Source organism: Kogia breviceps, chromosome 2 (genome assembly GCF_026419965.1).
Source record: "Kogia breviceps isolate mKogBre1 chromosome 2, mKogBre1 haplotype 1, whole genome shotgun sequence".
In the NCBI taxonomy this organism is placed as follows: Eukaryota; Metazoa; Chordata; class Mammalia; order Artiodactyla; family Physeteridae; genus Kogia; species Kogia breviceps.
The window spans coordinates 2,964,990-2,982,235 of record NC_081311.1 but is presented as its reverse complement, the minus strand read 5'-3'; the positions used below and the strand labels follow the sequence as shown (position 1 = coordinate 2,982,235).

Below are 17,246 nucleotides of genomic sequence, written 5' to 3'. Positions count from 1 at the left end.
ACGTGGTCCATATTGACAGGTGTTCCCTGTGCATTGGAAAAGACTGTGTTCTGCTGTGTGCAGTCTGCTCTACATGTATGTTGGGTCAGGTTGTTTAATAGTGGTGTTCAGGTCTTCCGTATCTTCCCTGCTTTTCTGTCTCCTTATTCTGTCAGTAACAGAAAGGAGTGTTGGACTCTCTTAATTGTGGGTTTGTCTGTTTCTCCTTTTAGTTCTGTCAGTTTTTGCTTCATGTATTTTGAAGATTTGTTGCTAGGTTCCCAGTCATTTAGGATTATGATGTCCTTTTATCAGCTGACCCCTCAGCATTATGAACGTCCCTCTTTATCCCTGGTAGTTTTTCTTATTCTGAAGTTAACTTTGATTTGATATCGCCAGCTGTCCTATACTCAGTCTTCGTGTGCTGTGCAGGCATATACCTCTTTTTTTCTGTGCCTTTATGGTGCTTCACAGATGTTCCGTGTTTTTACAAATTGGTTTGTGGCCACCCTGCATTGTCAGGGTGATGGTTAGCATTTCTTGGCAATGAAGTATTTTCAAATTAAGGTACGTCCATTGTTTTTCTGGAGACAGTGCTCTTGCACAGTTACTTGACCACATCGTGTAGACGTAACTTACATACGCACTGGGAAGCCAGCACGTTTCTGTGCCTGGCTTTATTGTGACATTCACTGCATTGTGGTGGTCTGGAGCTGGACTTTCTGCAGTATCTCTGAGGTATGCCTGTGCCCTGTCCCACCCTTTTGTTTGCAACCTATTTCTTTAAAGTGCGTTTCTTGAAGACAGGATATGGTCATCCAGTACGCCAGTCTCCCCCGTTTATCTGGCACGTTGCACTTAACGTACGCTTCTGTGTGGCTGACTTTATTCTCCTATTTAGCTGATTGCTTTTTCCTTTTCTACATTTGCTCTTTGTTTCCCTTTTCCCAGTTCCCTACCCTATAGTGAGTGTTCTGTTTGTCCAGCACAGCACCATCCAGTGGAACTTCCAGCAGTGACGAAGCGTGCTGTGTCTGCACCGCCCGGGATGCTGGTGGCTGGCTACGTGTGGCTGTGGAGTGCTTGACGTATGGCTAGTATAACTGAGGGAAAGGAATATTTAATTATATTCAACTTGAAATAATTTAAATACGAGTAGCCCCTTGGGTCAGTCGCTACAACATTGAAGAGTGTGAGTGCAGGGTCTACAGTACACGCGTCTTTAACCTCCCGTGGTCTGCGTCGAAATGCTGTTCTGTGACGTTACGTGTAATGCAGGAATTTCACAACAATCGCTCCTTACTGTTCTTTGTACATTTATCGTCAGGGATTTTACTTCTGTATGTTAGTAACTCTAAACTGTTGTTGTTTTTGCTTTAAGCAGTCCTTTAGAAAGAATTGTTTAAAACAGAAATGAAAATGAGAAGATACTCTGGTTTACCTGTTTTGATATTCTAAGTATATGGGAAGGCCACTGGACGGGTTTTAGCGACTTCATCAGGTAGACAGATGGCTGCTTTGTGGGCAGTGATTTGCGGGAGGGGAGGCAGAGAAGCCTGAGAGCGGGGACGCGGTCATCCAGGAAGGGGCCTGTTGAAGTGGCGCACAGGCGGAAGTGAAGGTGCTGAGAAGGGGTGCTAGGTTTGGGGTCTTTCGGGGAGTTCGCGACACTCTAGTCATCATGTAGAACGTGTCTTGGTTGTTTGAATAGCGTCATCCCACGTTCTTGTCCTGTTTCCTATCCTGTTTGCTTTTCAAAAATACTGGGTTGGCCAGAAAGTTCCTGCAGTTTTTAAGTAAAAATAAAAGACATTTTTCACTTTCACCGAGAACTTTATTGAACAACGTATTCACCATTTTGTTCTACTGCCTTCTGCCATTTTTCAGGCAACTTTATAATTCCATCTTCCCAAGACTTTTTGTCTTCTTGAGCGGAGAACTGTTCCAGGTGTCTTTTACAGGATTCCAGGGAACTGAAATTTTTGCCATGAAGAGACTTTTGTGAAGACCAAAATAAATGGAAAACCCGGAGGTGCGATGTCTGGTGAATATGGCGGATGAATCAGAACTTCCCAGCCGAGCTGTAACACTTTCTGCCTGGTCATCAGAGAAACACGAGGTTTTGCATCATCCTGATGGAAGATGATGCATTTTCTCTTGACTAATTCCGGATGCTTTTCATCGAGCGCAGCTTTCATTTGGTCTCATTGGGAGCAGTACTTGTTGGAATTAATCGTTTGGTCTTCCAAAAGGAGCTCATAATAGAGGACTCCCTTCCAGTCCCACCGTATACACAACATCACCTTCTTTGGGTGAATACCGGCCTTTGGTGTGGGTGGTGGTGGTTCATTTCGCTTGCCCCCCGGTCTCTTCCGTTCCACATTATTGTACAGTATCCACTTCTCATCGCCCGTCACAATTTGTTTTAAAAACAGAACATTTTCATTACGTTTCAGTAGAGAATTGCATGCGGAAATACGGTCAAGAAGGTTTTTTCCGCTTAACTTACGTGGAACCCAAACATCAGAGTCATCAAAGCAATGCACATAACCAGGCCGGCACAAATGGTTTTCAGAGCTTGATTTGCATAGTTAGAGCATGTCGACTATCTCCACGTGGTATAACGTTGACTGTTCTCAGTTCATGTCTTGATTTGATCGCTGTCAACTTTAACTGGTCTTCCTGACCATGCAGCATCGTCCAGCAAGAAATCTCCAGCGCCAAACTTTGAAAACCACTCTTGACACGTTCGATCAGTCACAGCACGTTCTCCGTACACTGCACAAATCTTTTTGTGGGTTTCAGTCGCGTTTTTACCTTTCTTGAAATAATAAAGCGTAATATGCCGAAAATGTTGCTTGTTTATTTTCTTCCATCTTCAATATTAAAATGGCTACACAAAAATTCACCAGTTTTGATAAGTTTTTTTATTTTTATTTTTTAAATGCATGCCGAAATGACAGCTGTCACAGTACAACCTAACAAAATTGTTTCGAATGAAGTTAAAGACATCTAAGCACTACTAGAGCCGTCTCACGGAAAAGAACCAAACGAACCTTTTGACCAACCCAATAGTTGTGAACGTTAAAACAGCCATATCCGTGCCTGATTTTAATTAGAAAATGTTGATTCACTGGGTTTTGTGAATCATCTTGCTGTAAATAGAGTTGTCCACCGAACTCCTGGAATTTGTAATGTATTAGTAGGACAAGACACAATACAGTACAGAGATTTTTTGTGTGTGTGTTGTATTTATTCCTTTTCCATTTAAAGAGGAGTGATCGATTCTAACATACGGAACAGGCGGTTTGTTGTACAGTTTGATTAGCAGCAATGGGTTATGGCATAGACTTGCTGAATTTTCTCCTGTTTCATCCTCTTGAGTGGATATCTGTGGGTTTCACAACTTAAAGTGATAAGTTTTCTAGTGTGCTCATTAGTTTTGTTTGTTTTTAAAAATAATTTAAACAGATTAAGAAAGTAGGAATTTTGGATGCAGAGCCTTCTGTAGTTTGATAGGGAATGGCTGCTTCCCAGGCTGAGATACTGGTTGGTGTCATCTAACTTGAGGGATTCCTGTTACCTTGCCCCAGACTCTGAGTTCCCCGTGGTGTTAGAAATTTTCTCATCTTTACATCAGATTTTACCATGTTTTGGCTTTTAAGCAGAGACATGGTTCCACTTTGAAAGCTCTGGAAATAATTCTCAGATTGCATATGTTTGTCTCAATTCTGACATCCAGATTGTTTGCCTTGAAATTCAATGGTGGTATTGTAAACTGTCAGTGGAATAATCCGTTGTGGAATCTTATGCTCTCTAGCTCACGTAGTCTTGAATAATATAAATATCTAAAATAACGTTACCTCGATTGAATTCCGTATGTTTTCACATAGGTGAGGTTAGTGTTGAAGTATACACAGGGCTGTGGTAACTGCGATCAGGAGATTTCAATTACTAATCGCTGATTTCAGACAGTTAATTTATTTTCAATGTCCACTGACATTACACAGCCTGCTTTCTTTCCCTCCCTGCCTCTCTTCCCTTCCATCCATCCACCCGTCTTCCTTTCTCTCTTCTTATGCTTAACTGTTTAAGTAGGTTCTGGACTGCATCCAAACGAGGCTTGGCACAGTCTCATGTAGAATATGGCTAGAATGAATATGTGATACTGTGCTTAAAAGCGATGCTGACTCTTCAGTAAATGGCTCCTTTTCTTGAAGTATTTGGGACTGGCCAAGTTGAGGGACTTGGTCATATGGCTTCAGTGAGATTTAAGTAGCCTTTGCGGTGGTGACTGACCTCCTGCCTGTGGAGGTGAGTGGAGCCTCGTCTTGCTGACTGGTGGAATCGATGTGGGCCCAGCTTAGAGCCCGCGAAATGATGGGCTCCTCTGCGACCTGTCCTGATTTTCAGTCTGACCACCAGCGGAGGCACAGCCGGCCAGCGTGTGCTCCCTTCTTTATCTGGCTAACTGCAGATCAGTTACTCCATCACTTTCTAGGGGGCAGTTGACTTTATGCAGCGTAGTTCACGTAACTGGATGCTCTGCAGAAATAAGCATAGTTGGGATGAGGCCTCTCCCCTTCAGGAGTGTAACATCGGGTCGTGAAGAGACGGCACGGGCAGCCAGCCGTACTGGTAGTGCTCAGACAAGGGAGGCACCCCCTTGGCTCCTGGGCCTGTTTGGAAGCAGCTCAGTGATGACGCTGAGGTGCAGGAGAGGCCCTGTGGGGGCGAGTGGAAGCTGGGCTTGTGGCCCACACGTCTCAGCTGTTGGAATACTGAGGGAGGGGAGGGGACCTGGAACTGGGAGGAAGATCATGCTTGTGCCTGCTTATGAGTGTGTCCTGCTTTCTCTGCAGTTCCTAGCGGAGCACCTTTTAAGCAGATAGATACTCGCATCTGTGTAGTCAAAGAGAAGAAGGTAATTGCAGTACCCTCTTCCCAAGAAACAACTCACAAACAGACGGCTCCGAACACACGGCAAGGGTGGAATTAGGCCGTGCCTCGCGTCCAGACTCACCTGAAGGTACCCACACACTCCCAGCCGTGCCCCTGTGCTTTGAGTGGCCTTCCCCGAACGGCCCCTTCCTCAGCCCCCCACCTTTCCGGAATACAGTATAGAGATTTTGTGTGTGTGTTGTATTTCTTCCTTTTCCATTTAAAGAGGAGTGATCGATTCTAACATACGGAACAGGCGGTTTGTTGTACAGTTTGATTAGGAGCAATGGGTTATGGCATAGACTTGCTGAATTTTCTCCTCTTTCATCCTCTTGAGTGGATATCTGTGGGTTTCACAACTTAAAGTGATACGTTTTCTAGTGTGCTCATTAGATTACAGTTTTCCCAGAAAAGAGGATTTTTTTTTTCCTTCCGATTCCCACGTGTCCTTTTGGCTCACGTTGGTGCAGATCAGCTCTTCCTAGCCAAACAGGGCAGTCTGACACGTGGCCTTCTTGGTTGGGCGGGGTGGAGATTTTTTGTGCAATGGACAGAGCACAGCAGCGGCAGGTTCTGCGAGGGGGGCCCCGTCTCCCCTGCTGAGTGTCCGGGCTTAGGAAGAGCCAGCTGGCGTTTTCAGCTCTGGTCCAAACATCGGCTGATCGGGAAGGAGGAGCCGGCGGGGTGGGGGAGGGCTTCAGGGGCGATCAGCGGCTGCCCTGCGGCCCGGGCCACCTGTCCCCGCCCACCTGCGGACCCCTCCGCACACTGCCTTTTGGGTGACGCAGGGACTTGCTTACGTCACGTGAGGGCAAGGAGGCAGCCTGCGTGGGGGTGCCAGCACGGCCGAGCGCCGGGGAAGCCCGTTTCTTCTCTGAGGCAAGCCTGGAGTCCCGGGGCTGACGCTAGCCTGCCCGTCGGCAGAAGGCCGGGCCGCACGGGGCTGCGGGGAGCTCTGCCTCTCCCTCGTGGGGCAGCCCGTCTGCACCACTCGGTGGACCTGGGCCTCCTAGAGTTATTGGGCGCCAGAGACGGGGGGTTCGTTATTCTGATGGCGGGCCTACTGTTCTGCAGGTCGTCAGTCCTCAGCTTACTTGAGGACCCGCGAAGTCAAGTGGCCCCAGGGTGCCCGGTGATGACCTGAGTCAGCTTGAGTTTCGCCTCCTCAGGGGACCCCGAGTCCCCGTGTCACAGATGCCCCTCTGATCAGCTAGGTTCTAGCTGAAGGATTTCACAAGGCACACAGACCCAGCTTGGACCCAGCAGTGGCAGATATTTTTCAAGATGCTTACAGTTACTGTCTTCATAACTACTAACCCCTCGGTACCAAAATGGAATTGTTTTGTAAGCCTGGCTTTAGAACTTGTGTGAGCAAATTGTAGAGGGTGCTTTCTACCTGGGCAGACAGTAGAGTCTAGAAGCTAGGAAATGCCGTTAGGTTCAGGGAGCAGCGGAGACCACGGGAGGGGCTGTGTTGCTGCTGTCCGCCTCCCGGGGGACACCCCCAGGGTCCCTGGCACTGAACGGTGCTCCACGGTGGCCAGACTCAGCAGGCCTGTCTCAAGAATTCGCAGGGAGGACGGTGGCCCTGGGGTCGGTCTGGAAAGCTCGGAGGGGAGCAGTGCCCAGTAGGACCCGTGTCTCTCGTGGTTATCACTCGGCTTTAGTGTAATTAGACGCCCGGCTCTAGAAATCAGAGGAAGACGGGCCTTGCACAGGAAGTGCGTACGTTGGGGTACGAGGAGCGGGTTGTAAAAGTTACCCAGTAACTTGTTTTTCTCACGTGGATCCGCCTAACGTACGTGACTTCGTTAATTGAAGGTGGTGACAGGCTCCACTAAGCTGGGATTCCGCAGGGACAGACTAGAATTCCTGTAACCAGTCCAATGGAAACAAACCTGAAGAAAACAGAATATACCTCTCTTGTCCCTGCCCACTCCTGCCCGCCAAAATCAAATAAAGCAGCTTTCGTAGTGAAGAATTCAGTTTTCACCCCAATTTTATGATACAGTGACTTTCTGTGTTCCTGACGTGGGACTGCTTTTTAAACAAATGTCTTAATCTAGCGCTTGGCCCTGGACCTCACGGCACGGGAAAGAAACCTGTGCTCCCGGGTCCCCACCAGAGGCTCCCTTCCTCACGGCCACGGGACTTCATCGGAAGAGGCCTCTCGTTTACGCTGCTTCATATCTTGCTCTCGTATAAGTAGCTGCCACGTTTCCACTGGGAATTGTCACTGTTACATATTTTAGACACTTGACTGTCATCTAAGTGGTTTATTTTATTCCCATGGCTAGAAGGAAAGTACAGAAAGAGTTTCATGATGTGGATGTGACTGTGAGCCAAGAGTTATGTTTTGAAAAGGGCTCAAGAGTCGGTTATACTCCTGCTTTGCTGTGTTTGCGTCGACTTTCCCATTTTGTTCAGAGTGAGTGTCTGTTGTTTGAAGTTATTAAACTGGAGATGTGGCGTTAGAAGGACTACTTTGGAGGCATCTGACTTTTTTGTTTTAATTCTGGCTGGTTCAAAAAATATTCTGATTCTGTCAACGAAGAGTTTTGGCATATCCATGCAGGTAAATATCATCTGTAAAGCAAAGGTTCGGATACTTTGGGGTATTTTCCACGTAAGACGCCTTTGTAGAAATAGGGCTTTACTCTTTGCTTTACCTACTGGTCTGTTCATCAGAAACCATGACTTTCTGGAATTTGCTTCTGAGAAGTGAACTGAGTGTACCGTGTTTTTCAGAGAGCTTTGTGAATTTACCGCATACGTTCTGGAGCACGAACATAAAAGGGAGCTTCGCTTCCAGTGGGCAGACTTCCGGTCTCCCCTAAATGCCTGTTTCACGGGTAGCTCTGATTTGCAGCAGCGGGGGTTGTCGAAGCTGCTGCTGGTACGTCCCAGGCACGGTGGAGCCGTCTCTGCTTGGGCCTCCTGGCCCTGGTGTCCCCTTCTGCGCCTGTGGCCTGGCCGCGGCCCGCCTTACCGGGGCAGCGAGCTCCGGTGGAGCCAGGCTCCAGCCCTGCGCTGAGTCGTTTCCCAAAGCATCCCAGAGCCAAACCGGCGGGCTTGGTGTGGAAAACAGCTCGGGACATCCACGAATGTGCTGTGAGCCAGGAGGGCAGCGGGCGCTGTGCTCAGGTCTACTTTGAAGTGTAGGTTCTGAGGGGAAAACACAGCTCAGCCTGTTAGGAACCCCAAGTGGAGTAAGGATGAAACTTGCTGGGGAGTTAAGACACTTGAAGAACCTTGGTTCGAAGTAAAATGTAACTGGCTTCACACATCTTCCTTGTCTTCTGGTTTTCCATAAGATTGAAAGGATGATGGAACGGGAGTTTGTCCTCTCTAGGAGACAGAAGCTAGTCTTTCCTTGGACCCCCACCCCCAGGGTGGGGTGTGCAACCATTTATAGGGCCAAAACCTGAATTTGGGTACCAATCCAAAGGGAGCCCTTCCTGCCCTTAGAGCCACCGAGTCAACAGCGGCTCCCCCCCTGCTGAGAGAACTGAACTCCCCCGATGGGGCCGTCGGGGCGAGGGCGTCCCCATCCTGGGCCGTTCTCCCAGCTACGCCTGTGGCCACACATCCTGGGCCCCACCAGGCAGAATGGGTCCACACCCCCACCTCACCTTCCTGGTCCTGGGTCATCATCAGGCATCTAGGGTTTCCCTTTTAAGTGGCTCAGATTGCTTTGAAGGTACTCTGAATAGTTTGGGGTTACAGAGGACCAGTTGCTTTCTTCTCTGTTTAGCTTGCCAAGTGGACGTTTAGAGCTCCGTGTTCTCGGTCTGTGAAAAGACCCTTATGAGTATTGATTCGGGTTGAACACAGGTAAGCGTCACCATGCCAGAAACGTTAATGCCATCTCTACCCGCGCGCACGCACGCGCACACCCCCCTCAGGACACACTGGGTACGTTGGGTGAGTGTATGGAGTAGAATATTTTATTTTCCTTGATGGAATATTTCACACTGTAGGCTCTCTGTGTCTCGTAACAGACCTTTAGGATATTAGAATTTTCTTCCAAGCCCTTTTGTGATGAAACATGAGGTTGTAACTCCTTTTGCAGGGGCGGGATGGTTAAGCAGCATAAACGCGGTAACGTGGCCACCGGCACTGTTTGTGTGAGCGATGTCACCTTCTCGTTCTTCCTAAAGGCTGTGCCTTCACGTGGACGGTCTTTAGGGAGAAGTTAAGCCAGCCTGCATTTCTGCTGTGGCTCACAAATAAAGAGCACTCACGGTCTCGGATGCGTCCCAAGTGGATGTTTTTCCATACCTCCAAAGCACAGTGCAGGCTCTCACAGGTGAGCGGCCTGGCGGCGGGACTGGAAAGGGAAGGTGTGACAGCCTGGTTGGAGGGGTGTTTCTGGACTCGCCAGGAGAGTGCTTCCACCGTCCCTCCTTGTGAGCGTGAAATTATCCAGTAGCCGAACAGGAAGATGCAGTTTAGGCACGAGTTGCGTCAAGTGATTATTCCTTTGCAGGGAGATGCTGAAGAATGTGTCAGAGAGCGGCCCGTGCCCTTGGATGCACATATCTGATCCCGGAGCAATGGACCTTTGCTAGAAACAATGGAGAGAACGTGGGCAGTTGGTTTGCAGCTGAGTTCTTTGTCTGCTTAATCACGGTGCGTCTCCGCCTCTAGCCAGCTGGCCGTGTCCAGCTTCTGCGTGCGCCAGGTCCTCGCCGCGCTTAGTTAATATGTGATTCTCGCAACATCGCAGCACCCCCTGAGGATCAACAGGTGCCCGCACGGGTGTTGTCTGTCCACATGAAAGGGCCTGGCCACTGTGATTGCTCTTCTCTTTGATCTCCCTGTAGAAGGTCGGCTTGTCTGCCTAGAGATTCCTCTGAAGGGCAGTTTAAAAGTTGGATTTGAGCAACATCAAGTGAGATGTCTTCCCATCTCATGCCGTGAGAGGCTCTTTGGTGTAGCTCATGGCTGGATGCAAGGAAAGATATTAACCCTTCCTTTGACGTCAGCTGTCTTGCAAGCTGAGATTTCCATCTGCCTCTCTCCTTTGCGTTTAGGAAAAATAACCAAAACATTTTTGTGCACATAAAGCTCCTGAGCCCTAGAAGATGAACTCGTTGCACTGTTTAAGATTCATTTTGAGACTCAGCTACCTTTACTTTGTTCGTGCATGTAAGGTTGAACGCACTTGGATGGGTGAGACACTTAGAACTGACGGAGAAAGAGGACAGAAGGAAGATTTTCGCGGGTAGAGCTGAGACGCTTTTCTCAGGGTGTTGTGATCAATAAAATAATCCATTTTTAATGGTGAGATGGCAAGGGCTACTTAGATACCAATTACTGGGTAAAGTGCTATCGGAAGGTGAAGTCATTTTGTGAATTATTTCATGGCGCTGACACGCTCACGGTGGGGGGGGGGCGGGGGGAGGGAGGAAACCAGGCTGCTGCTGATGCTGTTTGTTTTTTTTTTAAAAAATGACTCACTTTAAAAATAGTTGCTTTATTTTGTAAATACTTTAGGCAAGTGCATTGCTGTCCAGAAATACACATTTATACTTGTTTTTAATGGGGTTTGAAATCTCAAACCTCATCGGTATCGATATGATCATAAACTGAAGCCAGAGGAAGTAGTTTGTGGCTGGCATTTCCCATCCATGTTTCCAGGTTATATATTTTGTTTCTTAACTTTTTCGGTTAGGACCAGTCTGACTTTTTATAACCAATAAATATCCCCACTTCTCAGGAATTTGTAGCTGAGCTGTAACGACACAGCCCAAGATTTATGGGGTCCCATTTAAGGGTAGGCAGTGATTTTTTTTTTTTTGAAAAACAGGGACAAAAGTTTAGCTCTCTGTTCTCATAAATGTGCTGAAGAGCCAAACGATAGTTTGTTGACTGAATATGTCAGGCATCCTGCCACATGTGGTTCAAATGATGAGACAGAGGGATGAAAGATTCAGGGCAGGGACAGTTCTGACAGATGTCAGCTTCTATACGTTTTACTGTTTCAGGGTTATTTACATTTATAACCATGATGGCTTACATGTGCATATGTTTTATAATTTTTTGAGATTATGAAAGGTATACATGAGCAGTGCTGAAAATAAAGAAGGAAAAAGAAAGTCATTGATATCCGCCTCGCAGATATAACCGATGTTTATATTTTATCAGTCCTGCTGGTTTCTTTTTCAGGCATACAGTATACAAGCTGTAATATAATGTGGATCGCATTGCATATAGTGCAATGTGATAGGCCTTTTCAAACAACACATATGTTATTCCATATCATTAGATATTACTTTTACTGGATACGTAGTAGCCTGTCCTACAGATGTTATCATAATTTATTTAACATCATTTAGTACCCTGTGATTAGTTATTTAGCTTATCTTCATTTTTAACTGTGCCAGATTTTATTGCTGTGCCATCCTCGAAGTTAATTTGCAGTTGGGTTGCTTTCGAGTTGATAAATCACTTTCTAATGGCACCTCTCATTTGATTGGCACGGTGGCCCCAAGAGGCAGGGAGGCCGCTGTGTCACCAACGAAGAGACTGAGGCTCAGAAGGACTAAAGTGAGTGTTTTAAGATGTAACCCTTCAGCACAGGACAAAAACAAATGCCAGAGGATTTTGGAGTCAACGTGATAGAAGACCAGGGTTGTCTTTTAACCTCAGTGGCAGTGATTCCTTCATTTTTTCAACAGACGTCTTAAGCGCTGAGCGTCTGTCAGGCTTGGTGAATGAGACAGACCCTTGTGCACTGCTGCGTTTGGAAACTGGGTTGCTTCCTAGGTAATCTGGGGAGTATCTGTGCTCCTTTTGGTGGTCGGAGGAGAGGGTTGTTTACCCAGCCACAGTAGAGAGCAAAGCTCAGAGGGTTGTCTTTGGTCTGGGAGTGACTGGACGCTTTAAGAGTCAAGTTAAGGATAGTCTCCTTCAGTGGTGGTTGGTCCCATGTCTCATGCTGCTGAGAGAACTGGACTTGTCGCCGAAAAGCGTTTAGGTACAGTGCAACAAGTGAAGGCCGAGGAAAGCGTCATTTAAATATAGCCCTTTGAAAAAATTGCTTAACTCTGATACCTAAAAGTATTTTCTGAACGAAATGTTATGTGAATCAAGACCAGATGCCATTTTTCACAACTAAATTGGAAAAAACGTAAACAAAAATGTGCATTGTATTCAAGGATGGGCTGAAACTGGTATATTTTCATATGATGCTGCTGATACTATGAATTGCTGTCCATCCCGTGACTGTCATGCGTGCAGATGTAAAAAATGTTAAAATTCTTTGATTCAGGAATCTCACTCAGAAAATGTATTTTCTAGAGAAAACACAAAATAGAGAAAAAGCTATATACGTTGCAGAGTCACTTCTCAGGGTGCAAAATAGAAACAAACCTAAACATCCAACGGTAGTGAAATAGTTTAGGAAACAACACTACATCTGTGTCACCAAACACAGTCAGTGTCCAAATACCTGTGAAACTGTGGGCATGGAAAATTAAATGAAGATGCAAATTAAGACACTAAATGACATGTACATTACAGCTATAATTATGTAATGTGAAGAGATGCTGAAGTGGCAGTAATGTTGCCTTAGTGGTGAAGATCAAAGTAGTTCCTGTTTTCCTTGTCTGTGTTTTAAATTTTTATATAATACAGTTATATTACTTTTTAAGACTAATGTCTTTGTTTTATAAAAAATGGCATATACTTCTGTTTAAACACTAAGCAATACAAGAAAGCAAAATAAAAGATGACACATCACCTCCTATCCTCCATCTCTGAAAACAAGCAGTCTGACATTTGGTGAATGTCCTTCCAGAAATCACTTTTTGCATCTATTAAAAGAGAAGAGTAGTGGGTACCCAGATATTAAAGGGCAAATAATTTTAAATCAAAATGGGTTTGTCTAATATAGCATCAGTAAATATCATCTGTGAAGAGCTAGATAGTAACTGTTTGGGGCTTTGCCGTCTGTAGTCTGTCTCAGCTCCTCTCCTCTGCCATTGTTGAAAGGCAGCTACAGACAATATATAAGTAGTGAGTGTGGCTGTGTCCCAGTAAAGCTTTCTTGCTCTTCATTCTTTGTTTAGATCCATGTTTCCACCTGGCATCATTTCCTCCTTCCTGAGGATGTCTGTAAACCTTTCTCATAGTGACAGTCTGCTGGAGGTGAATTCTTGGAGCGTTTATATGACCAAAAATTCTTCATTGCTCCTTGACATTGAAAGCTATTTTCACTGGGTATAGAATTCTAGACTGACAGGTATTTTTCCTGTCTACTTTATAGATTTTGCTCCACTGTCTTCTTGTCTGCATTGTTTCCAACAAGAATTCTGCTGTCATTCTTACTTTTTCATTCCTCTCTATGTAAATGTGTCTTTTTTCCTCTGGCTACGTATAAGACTCTTTCTCAGAGTTTTCGAGAAATTTGGTTATGATGAGTCTTGGTGTAGTTTTCTTCATGTTTCTTGAACTTGGTTTCATTGAACATCTTGGATCTGTGCGTTCATAGTTTGCATTAAATTTGGAAATATTTTGGTCGTTATTTCTTCAAATATGTTTTCTCTTTTCCTCCCTTTCAGAAGCTCCAGTTATACCTATATAAGGTTTCTTGGAATTGTCCCACAGCTCACTAATGCTCCTTCTTTTCTTCCTTCCTTTTTGGATCCATTTTGGACAGTTTCTATAAGTATGTATTCAGGTTCACTAATCTTTTCTTCTGGAGTGTCTAATCTGCTGTTATTCCCATCCAGTGTGTTTTTCATTTTAGATTTTGTAGTTTTCATCCCTAGAAGTTCTATTTATGTCTATATTTCCATATTCTACAGTTCTAACTAGCTCTCTGAACATCTGAAAAAGTTACGATAACTGTTTTTGTGTTCTTGTCTAATTCTAACATCTGAGTTAGTTCTAGGTTGTTTTCAAGTGGTTGCTTTTTTCATGCCTGGTAATCCTCGATTGGATGCCCGGCATTGTGAATTTTAACTTGTTGGGTGCATGCTATTTTTGCACTGTAATAAATATTCTTGAGCTTTGTTCTGAAATGCAGTTAACTTTCTTGAAATAACCTGATTCCTTTGGGTCTTGCTTTTAAAATTTATTGGGTAGAATCAGAGCAGTGTTCATCCTGGGGCTAATTATGCTCCCCTGAGGCTAGACCTGAGTGCTCTCCCTGATGCTCCATGAATTATGAGGTTTTTCCAGTGTGCCTGTTGGGAAAAGGTGTATCCCCAGCCCTGTAGAGGCACCTTTACTGTTCTCACATCTTTCCTCAGGGTGGTGTAGTTTCCTCACGTGAATGTGCCGGCGGTACTCTGTGGATACTCGAGGAGGACCACCAGAGTCCTTTTTCTGTGCTGCGTCCTCTTCTGTCCCGCCAACTCTGCCTGCCCCGGTCTCCTGGGTCCACAGCCGCATCTCTTCAGTGAGGGAAGCATTCTCTGCCTGTGTACCCTGCTGGGTGCCGTGACCTGGAAATGCTCAAGTAAGCTAGGGCCATCGTGGCATTCACCACGTTTCACCACGTTTGTTTCCCATCTGTCATAGGTCACTCTACTTGACTATCCAGTGTCTTTAACTGTTGTTTCATATACTTTGTCTACTTTTTCTTTTCTGTTTGCTTTAGGTGGGGAAATAAATCTTGTCCCTGTTACTCATTCTGTCTTGCCTAGAAACAGAAGTGCTTAGGTGTTGGTTTTTTAAAATTATTTTTAAGTGAATAATTTAAAGTTAAGATATTACAGTGTTAAGTAACTGGCTTCCCCTAAACTGCCTGATGATTATTGAACTTTTGCTTTATTTCCAAATGTTTCTCATCATGTAAACTAGAGCATACATGAAAAGAAGGTACGTGAAGACACGACCTGCAGGTCTCAGAGAAAAGAATAAAAAAGCTTCTTACAGATGGGTCACAAGGAACCCCTGGTGTATACGGAAGCAAGGTTGATATGGCGAGTAGATATGCATTCTCTGTGCCCAACACTGTGAAGAAGTAAATTTGGTTTTCTGAGTTATCCTTTAATCTTGTTTTCTTTAAGTAGGCTAGGGTTTGTAAGGTTGATCTATGAAGTAACAAGTTTATCATCACAGCATTTTGCCCCATGGTTAAAATTTCTGCAGTAAAGAAACCCCAGAAGTGCACATTGTCTTTTCACTGGAGTCCAGGTTGGGGCATCGGCTTACTTACCTTGGAGAGAAACCCTGTCAGGGTTTTTGACGACAGGGTGCGTTAACACATCACCAGCACAGATGCCAGCGCCCGGTGGGCACTTGATAAATGACGGCTTTTTAAGGGATTGTCCTTGCTCATATCACTGAAAATGGGCCTCTGTGTCAGTTAGGCTTGTAGCCCACCTTGGAGTGAATCATACCTTTGCAATATCTCTAGGCAACCGTTGCTGAAGGCAGGCCTTAATGCTAATATTTCTCCATTTTTGAATTATACTTCTTATTTATTTTTCTTTTTCTTGGCTTTTCTGGCTAAGGTCTCTGAACATAGTTTTGACTAGAAGTTGTGATGATGGGCATTCTTGTCTTGTTCCTAAATTTAAAGGAGAAGCTTTCAGTACTGTACTAATGATTTACTGTGAGTTCTATAGATTGTTTTGTGAGTGTCCATTTCCCTGCAGAATGAAAGTCGTTTTTGAGATTACAACATTTTGTCTTCAGTGAGGCCATGTTCACGTTTGCAAGTTATCAGTTAGGTTTTAAGCTCATTAGATGAATGCTGAAAGTTGTGCTTTCTAATTAAAGAGCCGAGTTTAACTTTTTTTTTTTTTTTTGTGGCACGCGGGCCTCTCACCGTCGTGGCCTCTCCCGTTGCGGAGCACAGGCTCCGGACACACAGGCGCAGCGGCCACGGCTCACGGGCCCAGCCGCTCCATGGCATGTGGGATCCTCCCGGACCGGGGCACGAACCCGCGTCCCCTGTATCGGCAGGCGGACTCTCCACCGCTGCGCCACCAGGGAAGCCCAAGAGCCAAGTTTAAATTGCCAAGAGCAGCCACACTTGACTTGTCTAAATCCGAGGGTATATAAACCTGTAGGGTTTTCTAAGAGTTGGTTCTCTTAAATAAAAGTGTTTTTGTTTCTCACATATTTTACATTTTCAATGGCCTGCACGCCTTGTCACTAATTAGTGTGTTGTGATAGGTAATGTAATGTGTATCTGCAAACTCCACTGGGTATAAGTGGAGTTCTCACCTCTTAATTAGTTCCTTGAACAGTGTTCTTGTCATTCCCAGGGAGGCCTAGTGTCCCTTGAATAGAAAACTGCTGAGAAACGGGCAAGGAATGTGTCTTATGAGCCTGTGGTGTAGATGGGCCTGCAGAGTGTCCTGTGACTGCAGGGCCCTTGACAAAGTGGAGTGCCTTGTGCAGTGGGCTCTGCCTCTTGGCTGGAATTCTTACATCCATGGTAACTGAGGTATCTTGAGATCATGGTTCCTCACATGTGGTCTTTCCGAATGTCCGTGTATGTGCTCAGTACAGGCTGGTTTCTTTTTTCCTTTCTGGCTGAATGAATCAGCAGGGCTGGGACTCAGTGAGGCAGGAGACCAGCCTAGGGGGCACCGTTTAAGGAGGTGCTCACTGTCAGGTTTGTGCAAGTGTTATGTGCTGAATTGTGTCGCCCACAATTCATACGTTGGGGCTCTAGCCCTTAGTACCTGGAAGTACGGACTGTATTTGGAGTTAAGGCCTACAGAGAGGTGATGAGAGTCAAACAAGACCGACACGGTGGGCTTTGATCCACTCTGACGGGTGTCTTGTTGGAACAGAAGATAAGGACACAGAGATGCCAGAGGTGCTTGTGCATACAGAGGGGTGCCTGTGAGCAGAGGCAGCAAGAAGGTGGCCATCCGCAAGCCAAGGAGAGAGGCCTCAGAACAAAACGGACCCTGCTGACCCCTTGAACTTGCACATCCGACTTCCAGCTCTGTGAGAAGAAAATAAGTTTTTGTTGTTAAGCTACCCAGCGTGTGGTATTTCCTTATGGCGAGATCCTAGCAAACCAGTACAACAGGTGCCAGCACTGCACTGCACACCCCTGGAAGTGATTGCCTGCTCAGATTTGCCCTCAGCACGGCTCCTAGCTCACGCCGGGCTCTGGGCCTGCATTTTAGATGGACACACATTTCCTTCGTCGAGCAAAAGGTGATGGGATGAGCGGTTGTTGAAGAGGAGCGTGAGCCCAGCAATCTCTCCTTCACATACTCACGGAAGGTTCCACTAACTGCATCTAAATCTCCGAGGCGCAGCAGTGTTTGATGGGTTTAGACTAAGCCTGTGGGTCAGCCTCTTCCCTGAAGAGCAAAGAGGCTTGCTTCTCTGTGAGAGTCCCC

The 17,246-nt window shown here is 45.8% G+C and overlaps 1 protein-coding gene across 5 annotated transcripts in view; it reads left to right on the top strand.

Moving 5' to 3' along the window:
• MGMT (O-6-methylguanine-DNA methyltransferase) overlaps positions 1–17,246 on the top strand; it is a 284,941-nt gene that overhangs the window by 143,829 nt on the left and 123,866 nt on the right. The window contains exon 1 of one of the 5 annotated variants that reach the window (XM_067024312.1): positions 14,334–14,389. The exons of the other annotated variants lie outside the window; for them this stretch is intronic. Within the exon in view, the coding sequence (XP_066880413.1) occupies positions 14,382–14,389 (8 nt within the window). The 5' untranslated portion in view covers positions 14,334–14,381. Of the gene's footprint in view, positions 1–14,333; positions 14,390–17,246 lie in introns of those variants that run through there. 5 annotated transcript variants of the gene reach the window in all.